At 31.0% G+C, this 13,976-nt stretch overlaps 8 protein-coding genes across 8 annotated transcripts; 3 read left to right on the forward strand and 5 right to left on the reverse strand.

The window, feature by feature from the left end:
• Positions 1–13: 13 nt before the first annotated feature.
• On the reverse strand, positions 14–2,059 carry cgd2_1130 (hypothetical protein; the record flags this gene model as incomplete). The annotated part of the gene is made up of 1 exon (XM_626340.1): positions 14–2,059. The coding sequence occupies one exon, from the start codon at positions 2,057–2,059 to the stop codon at positions 14–16; it is 2,046 nt and encodes a 681-aa protein (XP_626340.1).
• A 120-nt stretch (positions 2,060–2,179) lies between these two features.
• cgd2_1140 (syntaxin, putative, SMART syntaxin+tSNARE+transmembrane domain or GPI anchor at C-terminus) lies at positions 2,180–3,148 on the reverse strand (the record flags this gene model as incomplete). The annotated part of the gene is made up of 1 exon (XM_626341.1): positions 2,180–3,148. One exon carries the CDS (start codon positions 3,146–3,148, stop codon positions 2,180–2,182), a length of 969 nt encoding a protein of 322 aa, XP_626341.1.
• A 1,300-nt stretch (positions 3,149–4,448) lies between these two features.
• On the forward strand, positions 4,449–5,456 carry cgd2_1150 (hypothetical protein; the record flags this gene model as incomplete). The annotated part of the gene is made up of 1 exon (XM_001388162.1): positions 4,449–5,456. One exon carries the CDS (start codon positions 4,449–4,451, stop codon positions 5,454–5,456), a length of 1,008 nt encoding a protein of 335 aa, XP_001388199.1.
• A 219-nt stretch (positions 5,457–5,675) lies between these two features.
• cgd2_1160 (HSPC021/HSPC025 family protein) lies at positions 5,676–7,697 on the reverse strand (the record flags this gene model as incomplete). The annotated part of the gene is made up of 1 exon (XM_626342.1): positions 5,676–7,697. One exon carries the CDS (start codon positions 7,695–7,697, stop codon positions 5,676–5,678), a length of 2,022 nt encoding a protein of 673 aa, XP_626342.1.
• A 495-nt stretch (positions 7,698–8,192) lies between these two features.
• cgd2_1170 (zinc finger protein) lies at positions 8,193–9,675 on the forward strand (the record flags this gene model as incomplete). The annotated part of the gene is made up of 2 exons (XM_626343.1): positions 8,193–9,169; positions 9,225–9,675. 2 exons carry the CDS (start codon positions 8,193–8,195, stop codon positions 9,673–9,675), a joined length of 1,428 nt encoding a protein of 475 aa, XP_626343.1.
• cgd2_1190 (methylase) lies at positions 9,672–11,534 on the reverse strand (the record flags this gene model as incomplete). Its single annotated transcript, XM_626344.1, has 1 exon — positions 9,672–11,534. The coding sequence occupies one exon, from the start codon at positions 11,532–11,534 to the stop codon at positions 9,672–9,674; it is 1,863 nt and encodes a 620-aa protein (XP_626344.1).
• Positions 11,535–11,878: 344 nt separating this feature from the next.
• On the reverse strand, positions 11,879–12,808 carry cgd2_1200 (steroid reductase like intregral membrane protein with 4x transmembrane domains and an ubiquitin domain at its N-terminus; the record flags this gene model as incomplete). Its single annotated transcript, XM_626345.1, has 1 exon — positions 11,879–12,808. One exon carries the CDS (start codon positions 12,806–12,808, stop codon positions 11,879–11,881), a length of 930 nt encoding a protein of 309 aa, XP_626345.1.
• Positions 12,809–13,125: 317 nt separating this feature from the next.
• Positions 13,126–13,890, forward strand: cgd2_1210 (conserved hypothetical protein; the record flags this gene model as incomplete). The annotated part of the gene is made up of 1 exon (XM_626346.1): positions 13,126–13,890. The coding sequence occupies one exon, from the start codon at positions 13,126–13,128 to the stop codon at positions 13,888–13,890; it is 765 nt and encodes a 254-aa protein (XP_626346.1).
• Between the last annotated feature and the right edge of the window lie 86 nt (positions 13,891–13,976).

The following is a 13,976-nucleotide window of genomic DNA, read 5'->3' on the forward strand; positions in this document are numbered from 1 at the left end:
TTATACTTAATTTTCAAACCTGAAAAACAAATATCACATTTTTTGGAATAATTGATTCAGGTTTTCCTATACTTTTTAGTGACATAGTTATATGTCCATCTATATAATTATTATATTTCTTATAACAGTGATTCAGATACTTGAATAAAACTATATATGAATAATAAAAGTCGGCTTGATCATTTGTATTGTGATCTTGATTTACTAATTTACCTCTTAATTCACCAATATGTTGGTTATATAACCTTTTAACAAAATCTATTAAGAATAGCAAAACAGTCTTAATATTATTTTTTTGCGATTTACTTATATTTTTTATTACTGTTGAAAATATTTCGGTGAATCTAATTGAATTAATATATCTTGGTGAGTTTTTAACTATTCTTGGAGAAAATGTATTTAGAAAAGGCAGTTCAATATTAGAGTTAATCGATACTTGATATAATTCCGAGTTAATTATTTCGCTTGGAATTTGACCAAAAAGATAAATAAACTTGGTCAGATTATTTGCTGTGTGCAGTTTATCAAAATTTTCAAAAAACGTACAAATACCTTTAGAACCTGTTTCTAACTTAAAGTGTTTTTTAATGTATGGATCACATAATAAATTTGAGACTAGCTGATAGTAAACTGCCTTGCTGGCATCATTTCCCAAGTCAATACTTGCAATATTACTGATTAAGTTAAATAAATTTTGTGAAAATATGGTCTTTTCAGAAAAAGCACTAATTCTTGGAAGTACACTTCTTTCCAAGGCTAAAGAATATAAAACTGAATCTTCGGTAATCACATGAATTATATCATCTGATAAAACTTGCAAAAATTGGTGTATGAATACTATCTCTCGTGAATAGTCATATATAATTTCATCTTTATGAACAAAATTTGAAATTAAGTAGTAACTTAAAGTAATACTTTGAATTTTATTATAGTATGAAACATTTTTAGAAATAAGTGGAATTAATATTTGAAACTCCCAAATTAATGTTCTCACATTCTTCCACTTGTCTTCAATTGCTTGAGTTGGTAAACTCTCGTAAATATATTCAATTCTATCTTTGCCTAATAATGAATGCCATCTGCTACAAATATAATGCATTATCTTGTGATGTTGAAATGTATTTGAGATAATTAGCTTTATAACTTTCTCGAAAGTAGATAATTCTCTAATATAAGCAGTAATAATAAAAAGTATTTCACATTTTAAGTATATAGAAGGAAGATTTTTTGTTTCAACAATTTCAACAATCAGACGTTCTTCAGATCCAATGCTTGAATATTCATCCCAAAGATTAAAAATAAAATGACAGTTATTAATACACAATACTTTGTCATTTCCAGAACCTTTATCATCAAAAGTTAGCATATTCAATACAGCACATGTTTTTTGTTCTAATGTATTTAGCAGATTAATTTCACTTTCAAGCTTTGAAATGTATTTCTTATCCTTATTTTTTGTAGAATGTATATTTCTAATTTCTTCAATTGGTTTATCACAATATTTCTTATCTTGAATAAGTCTTAGAAACCTAAATCTCGAAGCAAGTTTAATTTCATCCAAAAGCGTTAATTTTTCTATAATATGATCAAAAATCTGATTTTTGATCATCTTTGATTTTGTAAATATCAGAAATGGTAATAATAAGCAAGATAGAAAGGATAAGAGATCTTGAGAGTTCTCTATATTGCAATACTGGCAAAAATGTTCAACAAAAGAACTTTCAAGCTGAGCAATTCTTGCGCATATTCCTATAGAAATTATCCAATTTTTTTTTGTTAAGAAAAAAAGTTGTGGCCTTATATACTCCAAATGCCCATTATATGTATTTAAGTTGTTGCTGCAAGCAATTACTCTACTAGAATATGACTTTAATATTGTAATTAAAATCTTGACATCGTTTATTGCATTGAATAATCTACAAACAACTTCTATTAAAGAATAATAATTTGCTTCTGTACAGATAAACTCTTCTGATACATTTTTTTGTACCTTTACAAGCTCAATTTCTATCTTTGATTCAACGCCAAGGCATAACTTGTGATTTATCCCAAAATTCATTATTAATATTTACTAACACAAATTGCGGTAAAATTTCTGGTCAAAAAATTTTAAGACAAACTGAAATAAAAATTAGCATAAAAAAAAGTTAAATTATTAATTAGCGTTAAGTTAATCCAACTAGCTACTTTCAATTGTGAATCCAATAATTATAGGCAGTAATACTACGAGAATTAGTATAAATATACACAAAATAATCCAAAGCATCTTTTTCTGAGTTTTCTTTTGATACTTTCTGGCGGAAATTAATTCAATATCTGCCTTTTCAGTGTAATCTTTTGCAGTTGAAACGGAAAATTCAATATGATCCAACATTTCACCCTGCTCGTTAATCAATGATGCTAATTCAATAAATAGTTGCTGAAGCTCTTCAACACTTTTCTCAAGCTTTCTAATATCTCTATATCTATCTTGTAATTCAGTTATTGCATTTCCAATAGTTTCATGTGATCCACTCAATTTCATTTTTATTAGTTGCGTTGTAGTTATCTTACCTTCTTCTTCTGCAATGGACTCAATAGCACTTTGCGTTGCATCTGGATAAACAATTTTGATTTGCCTAAAGATTTTATTTCTCATCTCAGTTTTGTACTCGGATTGCACGGACTGAAACTCATATATAGTTTCCCTAAATCTTTTTGAAATAGTTTGGAGTAAGTTCTCTCTAATCATAATTTCAGTAGCTTCTTTCTTGCTTGCCTTCTTTTTAAGATTTTCATTTTGGATCCTCAAATATTCTATATTATTCTTTAGCTCCAGAGTCTTTTCATGAGTCTCATCCAGAATCTTAGCTAAATTTTCAGATATTTCCTCGTCCTTGCTTGAACTCGTAGTTAGCAATGCACGTTGTTTATTAATCCTAATTCCATCAATCATCTTATTTATATAACCAAGAGAAACTCCAATCGAGCGAATCTCACTGTAATAACTGGACATTTCTTCATCGTTTTTTGAGTTGCCATTTTGCTCATTTACGCCTTGGTCCACACCTACTTGAGCAACACCCTTTTCAGCATTGCTAATTGCAGCAGAGAATTCTGGGTGTTTTGCAACTGCATATTTCCTAAGATCATAGAGTAGGTCAATCATGTATGTAATCTCACATCCGAATATTAAATGAAATTCAGTCTCATTGCTACTTTTTATTCTTGATTTAATTTATCAACTTTTTTCATTTACAAATATGTGCCACGTGGCGCCAAATCACAAATATTTATTTAATTGCACAGATCCAAATAAATTGTATGATATTTACTATATAACGGACAGGAAAAAACACATAAGTTTGCTAAGATAATTCCCACAATTAAAATACCTTGTGAAAATTTTACTGTAAACTAATTTAATCTAAACCTTAATTTTGAACCGCTCTAGGCTTCTTCTGCCTCAATTAACAATGATTGCTCAATGTTTGACTATAGATAGGACCTATGCTTAAAGCAATTAAGACTTGTATTCCAAGTTTTACAATACTTGACTCATTCCCTACCTCCAAATCATAATGCTACAATTTATATATTTCAAATAATAACTATTTAATACAATGCGATTTTGATGACAAAAATAACGTATTTTTTTCTAATCCTATAGAATGTATTTAGCATCGAATTCTATTCTTAAATGATTTGAATTATGATTCATTCCAATAATTGAGCTTTTACATTCAAACTATTAATCAAGCGCACTCAAAACTACCTTCTCGTTTTAAGTCGTAATACAGCAGCTTGAATCAAGATCCAGCACTATATGTAGAAATATAACTCATTTATACATATTTGTGAAGAATTTATTACTTTTTACTTGAATTTTTCCCGTTTAAAATACTCAAAATTCTAATCAAGATCAATAGTAAAAAAAGGTGATAAACTCTAAGCTAAGGAAAATTTTATTAACAAATTATATGCAATAATAAATTGCTTTAGAAATGCTTACGAGCAGGAAGCTGCAAATTCACGTTAATATTAAATCTTATATTCTAATGAAAAATTTATTCGAGGAAAAATGGGAGCAAGATCAATTGCCGGCAAATCACTTTAATTTATTAAACATAAATATTATGTACAATTTTTATATTTATAACTGTATCTTTTCCTATTATTTTAATTAAAGATAAATTAACTTTTGAAATGTGTCTTGAAATTGGGCGCCAAATCGCCAATTCCAGTTTTTTATATAGTCAAATATATATATAAAGTCGCTGGAGTGGAGCGAATAATTAAAATATTGTGGTTATAGGACGCCGCCAATAATTAATAAATAATTATTACTTTTTTCCTTTCCAGTTGAAATTAAACGAGTTTATGTAAGCGGTTTGCTTTGTGATTAAACAGTTGAGTAAAAGTTGGCAACATTAGTAGAATCAAATAATATTCGTTATTTATGAAGAGTAATGTCTTCAGAAGCAGTAGATGTGAAATCTCCAAGACTATTCGCTTGTGGATATCCTGGTTGTCATGCATCGTTTAAAAGAAGGTCTCATTTGGAGCGTCATGCTCAAACTCATACCGGAATAAAGCTTTTTAAATGTCATGAATGTTCAAAAGCATTCGGAAGAAGTGACCACTTACGCCGTCATATGATGTTGGTACATAGCTCAATTGAAGAAAAAGCGAGTTATCCATGTTCATCCTGTAATAGTGTATTTATGAGTCCAACATCATTAAGAAGACATATTAAAAGGTCACATGACACACCATATATTTGTGAGGTTTGTGGTAATCTCTTTCCATCTGCCACTTCCCTTCAGAGGCATACTCTCAGGCAACATCTTACTGCTGAAATTCCATTTCCTAATCGTACAGAAGATAGCAATTCAAAGCAATGTTGGTATGTTTGCAGAGCTGATCCTATGTTATGCTCTGCGGCTTTTCTTTCGTACCCTGGCTTAGTAAGACACATTAAATCTAAGCACTGGTCCTCGTCTAATGAGCCACAACCACTCATTCTTAACCAGAATCAGTGTATAATAAATAATGAGAATTCGCAAAATCAATGCCTATACGCCTTGCCTAATGAGGCCAACGTAGGCCATAACGAAAATGATCCCTTATTGAATAATACAATTGGGGAAAATAAAGATAGTGATATTGATTGTTCATATAGGTGTCCATACCCTGATTGTGGAAGATTTTATAGCTCAAAGAGCAATGTCAGAAAACACATACAAGTTTCACATTGTAACAGCAAACCTTACGAATGCCACTTATGCCCCAAAAAGTACGGCTACAGAACTCCTTATATTCGCCATATGAAAAACAGCCACCCTGAATTCCAAGACGAAAACATAATAAATGACCATTGTAGTGGAATTACCACAATGGACGAATCTCACAGCGATCTAACGATACCCGGAACTCCTCACTACCCTCCACTATACGTTGATGCTATTCCTTTTTAATTTGGCTCGGGGCCGCATAATCATATTAAATGGAAGTAAACTAATTCAAATTATCAAATTTTATAGTATCAATAGCTTGAAGCTTTAATTTTTGTTTATTTAAGAGATTTTCTATTTTATACAAAAAAAATTATTAGAATAGGAAAACATATGCAATAGTCTAATAGGAAACACCTATTATAAATTCACAATTCCTTAGGTGGTTAGAGCTTTGGATTATTAGGCCTTCTCCTTCTTTGAAGATGAGTCTAAATTTTTGCTTGTCAATGAGTCAATATGCCTAAGTAAGTTTCTAGCCTTAAGAATTTGCTTTGCAAAAATATCCCCAAAGAATTTATCAACCTGCTTCCCTTCAATAATGTGTATTGTGTCTAGATCTAAAAGTAAGTCTACATCACCATTTAATTGAACCAGCTCACCAGAATGTAAATCTCCTGATTTCCAAATCTTCTGACGTCCAGATCTACTTTTAATTGCAATTATTTGAGATCTCGCGATACTTGATGGTTCCTGTACCTCAAAATCATCAGTAGTAGTTGAAGGCGTGCTAGATATTTCATTGGCTTGAGAGTCAGATCCACTATTACGAGACTTAATTACCTCGCGAGATTTCAGATTACCGTTTTTCTTTGCAATATGCATTAAACTTGCCAAAGTATCAACATTCAAATTATTGTAAAGCTTTGTGAAAGACCTAATCATAGAATTCAATTCATAAAGGTGCATCAGGGGTGAGAATGTCTGCATCTGCCTTTGTTGAGGTTCATTCTGATCAGCCTTTAAAATATGATCTCTTGGAGTTATTAAAGGCACACTTGGGGATATAAATCTTGGAGATACCTTAGATAGCATTTCCTTCCAGTTTGAAGTGTCAGATCCCAGTGGGGAAAATGAGGGTGATGACTTTCTATCATTCTGATGTGATAAAGATTCCTCCATCCTATTAAAGTTGGAGCTATTTCCATAAGAAAGAAGTTGACAGAAGAGCATCAGCCATGACATTCTATCGATAAACTTTCCTATGGCATCGTGTTGGTATGGAGAAGAGTGAGCAGAAGAATTATTAGAATTCATTGCATTCGATGCAAAACTGACGGTACTCTGTTGGAATATACGGATTGCGTCGATGTATCTTTGTAACATCATGTAAGAAAATCCTAAGTAATACAAATAAGATACATAAGCAGTTTGCACCTTCCATAATAATGGGCGGAAAATCTGGTGATCAATTCCATTTGAAACCTCAATTGCAATGTAGTAGCTTCCAAGTAATGCATGTAACCTTAATAACCCGAGAATTGAGAAGTAACCAAGTTGATATCTAATAGGGAATGATTCAACAGAGTTTAGAACTTGTAAATGTTCCTGTTGAGAAGCTGTACTATCTGCACTCATTAGCAGTCTTACTTCACTTAAATCAACAAATGACTGGAATATTTGGAAAATAATATCACATCTCCAAACATCTTGGTCCACCTTGGCAGCTCTTCCGTCATTTTGACCTTGTTCGCTCATTGAAATTACATGCGCTACCCTAGTTCTGTATCTACATGTGTCCTGGAATTGATACAAAAACTCATCAATAATGCCATGAATCATTTCTGGAGGTAGACATATTTCGTCTTCTCGATCAAAATTTGTACTTAAATTGTTACTTTCAAAATACTCCTTAAGAGAATTTGGAATCTGTGAACTTTGTGATTCAGTGCTTGAATGCCCCCTAAATAATAAATGATTAAACAATGCAATATAGTTTTTCCATGATGAGACTCTATCTATCCATTTAACATGGTTGGGGAATTTAGCAAATATGTGACGATAATATTGCTCAATATACAAGAGTTTGGTCAGCTCCGAATAATTGTTGAAGCTATCAATTAAATTTTCCACCACTGATGGGTTTGGCCATCGAGATTTCATATAATACTTAAAGGTTAGATTATTATGTAAATTTTCATTAAAGTATCGAATTCTATCAACATCACGACGTGAAATAGAATCATTTAGATTAATTAAGAAAGATTGCACTTCATCTGGAAATGACGTCTCTGAATTGTAACTCTGTTGAGTTTGAAGCTGACTTTCTATATTAGCGTTTTGAGACATTGGAGTTTCTTCCTCCTCTTCATTAATGCCGATTTCCAAGAGTGCATTTCTACTGGTTGACACGGCAACTGCAATTGCAGTATTTACGTCTTCTTCTACCTCCTCTAACTGATCTGGAACAATTTGAAAGGACATATTAATTAATTATTTGCTAAATATTATGATCTCACCAAATATAAAAATGAAAGTGATCGAATTTCAACGTCGTATGTAGAATCAAAACTAAATGCGGTAAACTAACATTTTTTTTTTGATTCGAGACACTGAAAAAATATTACCTAAATAATTTTCCCTCTTTTTTTCTCATTTAATAACATCCTAATTTCTCCTAAATAAGGCAATACAAATTTTTATTACTTTATTTATACCAAACTACGTTTCTACAACTCCTCCCTGCTAGTTAAATTAGCCATTTGTTAACAATACTTATTAGCTGTCAAATTTCCACAGTTTTAATTAATTGGGAGCTTGCTTGCAAACAAATTAGTGTTCTGAGCAATAGAATTGATGCTTTCAATAAAAGTATTTGATTTCTGCTATTTTGGTACACATTGATATGGCGCGCAAATATTCTGTTTTTTAGGTAATTCTCTGGTTAAAGAAAGACTACATAAGTTAATATATTAAAAAATGGGTGGAAATTCTGAATACAGCAGAGATGATGACACCGGTTTAACCATTATTCAATCACTCTGCATGAACTGTCATAAAGAAGGTGAAACAAAATTATTACTTACTTCCATTCCACAATTCAGAGATGTAATATTAATGTCATTTGAATGTCCACATTGTGGATTTAAAAATAACGAGATCCAATCGGGAGGTGTTTTGCAAGATAAGGGCGAGTGTATAGAGTTGGTTGTAACAAATGTTTCTGATTTAGATAGACAAATCGTCAAATCAGAATTTGCAACTATTTCTATATTGGAGCAAGAGCTTGATATTCCTCCATCTACTCAAAAAGGAGTAATTTCAACAATTGAAGGTATAATCACAAAAACTATCCAAGGCCTTTCACTCAACCAAGAAGCAAGAATTGCTCAAGATCAAGAAGTAGGTGGGAAAATTGAAAAAATTATTAACAATTTAAAAGGATATCTAGAAGGTAAGGGACTTCCTTTTACTATCAAACTAGATGATCCAAGTGGAAATAGCTTTATCCAAAATCCAATTGCACCCCTTGTTGACCATAATATGAAAAGAAAACTTTATGATCGAACAAAGGAGCAGCTGGAAGAAATGGGATACTATGGAGTTCAGAATCTAAAGGACGATGAAAGCCAGCGTATTTCTACATACCAACCAAAAAAAGATAATTCAAATGTAACATTCAGCAAAGGAGCTGACATACCTGAGCACTTAATCCCCCACTATATTGACTTGAATAAGAGTATAGAGGACCAAGGCGAGTTAGGTAGCAATGAAGATCGTATTAAGTTCGATGTACCATGCCCAAATTGTGGCAATAATGGAGAGAGTGACGTATGTGAAATAGATATCCCTGGCTTTAGAAGATGCCTTATTATGGCGTTTGTTTGCAATTTTTGTGGAATAAAAACTAATGAGTTAAAACCTTCAGGAGCATATGGAGAGCTCGCAAAAAAATGGTAAGTTTGTTTATATTTATCAAAATTAATTCAATTATCATTTCTATTATTTTAGGATTTTGACTGTTGAAAGCGAACTTGACTTAAATAGAGACATCTTAAAAAGTGATACTGCTTCGATTGAGATTCCTGAAATTGAACTTGAAATGGGTATGGGATCTTTAGGATCACTGTTTACGACTGTTGAGGGTATGATTGTCAAAATTACAGACTCTTTGAAGGATTGCTTTACATTTCAAGGTGACTCTGCAACATCTGAACAAAAGAAAGGTTTCCAAAGAGTTATTGAAAAGCTGGAAAACTTGTTAGAAAAAAAAGAAAAGTTCACTCTAATCATAGATGATGCAGCAGACCATAGCTTTATTGGCAAACGTATTGTTAATGGTCAATTTGTCCAGGATGATCAGCAATTGAAAACAGAAAAGTACCAACGTACTGATTATCAAAATGAAACACTTGGAATTAATGATATCAAAGTGGAAAATTACTCTGAATCCGAGAATTAATTTCCATTCTCGAGCTCCTCAATAATCTTTCTTATATATTTTTTGTATTTTCTTTTTATTTTTAAACCTTCAGTTTGAGTTATATCTTGATTATTACCAGCTACTAGAAAGATATTATTTGAACAATTTGGTAGGTAAAGATTTGTGCCATAGTCATCCCTATGTAATATATAGTTGAGTAAATATGTAATAGCCATCATTGGCTCTAATCCTTTTTTCTTTATTTGCCTCTCAATCTTTTTTCCAAACTTTGATATTTTCTTAATTCCTAGCTTTGATATATTTTGTTCATCAACGCTTTCACCTCTATCTAATTTTGACTTTCTTAGAATATGTTCAGTAAAGGATATTAATCTTTTTGAAATAGAATGACTAATCGAATCAATATTTTGTCCAAATAAATATTGCAATTTAAACTTGGATCTGGTTCTTACAGAATATAAAACTATCCCTAATATATAGTTAAACCTTGTATCACGAATTGCTTCTATTTCTATGGCATAAAACCCAAGAATTGAAAGCAATGCTGAAAATTCCGTTATGTTTGTATTCCTAGGCAAAAACAATGCAATATTGTTTGCAACTGAAGAAAGACGGATAATCATCTCTTTATAATTCAAAGATGAATTATTCTCTAAATTAAAATGTTTAAAACCATTGTATGAATATCCGCCCCATGGAGGAGAGGCAAAAGCCCATTCAAAATTTTCAAAATTGTTAAATACTTGCTTGGCGATTGAAAATGATTTAAAATCATATTTATTATGGCTATGGTTTTGGTACCAATCACAAAAATCTAAAATATCGCCATTAACAAAAACTATATTGCTTTTAGGGTCAAAGTACATGCTTAAATTATAACTGTCATCAATTGAATGTGCTATATTAAAATGTAGTGTAGGAGATCCAGAATCTCTAATTGCATCAATAGAATTTTTATCTCTAACATTGCTTTCAGTATTATTCCAAGATTGATCTCCATACAACTTATATATTTGTGAGTTATGTTTACAAATCAGAGTTCTAGAGTTTGAAATTTCTACTGAAATTACGCGTTTACAATGCTGAGAAAATGCTATTGTGTTACTACCAACTCCTCCGCATGCATCCAATACTGTGCAGCCTCTTAATCTTCTAGCTATGTGCTGAGAAAGAATTTCGGGAGTTGCATCCATTATTGCATCTCCATCCAAAATGATTCCATCATCATACTTTTGAAATACAAGATACTCTCTTCCAACATTACCTGGGAAAATAGATAGATTTTTTTTCAAAAAATCAACGTTTACCTTTGTTTCTTTCTTCCTTTTTTTATTAATAAGAAATTCACTTCCCTCTTTAATATTTTTTGGACTATCTAATACTCCAAAAAGAGCTTCTTCTAATTCACGATCGTTTTCCTTAAATTTTTCAATATCAAATGAAATTCTTTCAAAGTTTTCTTTTTCAAATTCTGAATTGAGCGGTGTGCAAGGAAACCTCTCAGAAACAGAGTATAGTGAATTTTTACATAAATTGGGAATGATAGATCCGGGCATATTTGTATATCTGATTGGCAAATTTGTTATCCTCCTTGTAACAATTATTCCCCTAAATAGCTCTTTATTACCCATAGAATTCATAATATTCTCAATTCCAGAAGAAAAAAGCGATGAATTTGAAACTAAATTCAGCCAAGAACTTATTTCCCCTTTAATTATAACCAATTCATTTCCTGTAAATGAACTTTTCATGTTTGATTCAACATTTTTTTTATATTCATTCTCGAAAAAAGTCAGCTCATTTACTTGACTATCTTGTGAAATCTTCTTTCTTTTCCTCTTTTTTGTATTAACATCCACTATAGTTGAATCTACCATCTATTTATCTTTTTTTTTTTTTTTTTTTTAAATAAATCTGCATTGCATTTGGAAAATTTTCTTGTCAAATCTGGAAAAAAATACCGCCAAAAATGTATTGACATGTATTTTCTTCGAAAATTTTTATTATCTCTAGTACTCATTAACAAAATATCAACTAAACGAATCACTTTAATAATAGAAAGAAAAAAATCAAAAGAAACTCTCAGATACTCAGATGTATTTATGAGATTTAAATTAAATAAGTAAAATATATATTAAAAACTAATATTTATTATAGCTATAACCATTAAAACGTTGACTTAATAATTAATACTTAATAACAAGATATATAATTTAGCCCTTCACAAGAAAAAAGGTACAATGGCCTTCCTATGTTTTGGATAGTTAGCGAATTCTTTATGATAATTTCTGTGTTTCTTCAATGCCCATTGTGACATTTGAATAAATGCAATTAAAGTGTAAAGCCAACAAGTAGCACAATTTGCAATAAAGCTAAAACATATCCATGAAAGTGTTTCCCAGAAGTAATTCGCGCATGAAACAAGATCAAAGCCAGAACCATAGGGAATGCCTCTTTTTTTCGTACCTCTATCTCTTAATTTTCTCAAAACCAAATGAGAGTTAAAGTTCAGAGACTCAAAGACACACATTAAAATGGCAATAAAGTATAGGGTTACGGGGGAAAATTCCGGAGGTGAGAACTTTGGATGAAATGTGTAGTATCCAACAGAAGCTCCAAAAATAAACCAGTAATGGAAACAATTTATTGGAAGTCTAATAATGGGCATCGTTGCATTCGAAAACCTGTGAACAAAACATGTTTCAATTTCTCTTTTAATATAATGGCATAAAGCCAGAGCAAAAGTAAGCTTTTGAGAAATACTCTTTGGAGGAGCAGGTTCCCCATAAATTAATGTTGGGAAAAAATAAAAAATTGGAAAAATTATAATTGGGCCAAGATATTCTATAAAGAATACTAACCTCCATGAAATTTGGACACCTAAATCTTTGAAATACAAAGTGGTGCCATTTTCAATTCCATAGTCCTCTAATTTTCCTTCTTTAAGCACCTCTCCATTTGAGCTTGCAACATTAAACCATTGCCTTTCTGGATAATAGTGAAACTCTTCGTAAAATTGTAGCTTTAGGTCACTAACAGTAGCATCCTTATCTATATTTAACACTGCAAGATGTTTCCCACTACGTTTTTTTACATATATTCGTATGATTGAGTCAGACTGGGATTCCTCCATTGTTGAATCCATATCCATAATTAACTTAGAACTTAAAGGAACTTAACAAATATTTCTTTACCAAGTTTCGTTTGCGTTGTTTTCTCAAATTTTTGTGTTAAAATCACCTCATTACTTGTGTTTTATTGGTGGGCTTTTGCCAGTAACATATTGGCGCCATTTGTGAATACTCATAATTTGAGGGAATTAATAATTTTCTTGTCTACAAGTACCGTAAAGTCTTTAGCGGCATTAATTGTATTTGTTTTGTTTGACAAAAAAAAGCATATTTAAATGGGGAATACTAATTTGCGCATATTTTTAGATATATTAATTTATTAGATTAATATATATTCATGACGAAAACCTCAAATGTGCTTATTTCAAAGAAGTTAACTTGGCTACTTAGACATGGAGATCCAGCAAAGACTGGACTAAATATGAGAAATGATGGGTATGTAGAAGTTAACGAGATTTTGAAGCAAACCTGTATTTCTCTTGAAAAATTACACTATATTGTAGAAAATGATCCTAAAGGTAGATTTAGAATAATTGATGAAAATGGAAAAAATTTGATCCGTGCTAACCAAGGCCATTCTCTTTCATTTATAGAAGATGAAAAACTTTTGGCTAGATTTGAAATTGATAATAATTCGGAATTTATTCAAAGAATAATTATACATGGCACATATTTAGATAAATGGAAAAATATTAAAATAAATGGGCTAAGTCGTATGAGTAGATCTCATATCCACTTTGTTTCCGCTACCAATTTTAAATTGGAATCTATAAAGCAAGGTTCAAAAATTTCGGAAGATATGTGCATTGACCAAATTGTTAGGGAAATGTGCAATTATAAGTGTACAGCAGGTATTAGGCCAAACTGTGAAGTATTAGTGTTTATTGATGTTGTAAACTGTGTTACTAATAGCGCTGAATATAAATTCTATCTATCAGATAATGGTGTAGTTTTAACAAGAGGCAATTCTCAAGGAATAATTGATTCAACAATGTTTCTTTTTTGTATTGATATAAAAAATGGGGAAATATTACTAAATAACATTAATAATGAACATAAAATTACTGAAATAGTTAGATTTATTGTTAATTCAGCCCGATAATTCTATAAATTCTAAATTTTTTACCGCATTGTGCTATCAAAATTTCATAAATTTGCATGAAAAATCCCAAAATAATGATAAATATG

This window comes from Cryptosporidium parvum, chromosome 2 (genome assembly GCF_000165345.1).
Source record: "Cryptosporidium parvum Iowa II chromosome 2, whole genome shotgun sequence".
Taxonomy (NCBI): domain Eukaryota; phylum Apicomplexa; class Conoidasida; order Eucoccidiorida; family Cryptosporidiidae; genus Cryptosporidium; species Cryptosporidium parvum.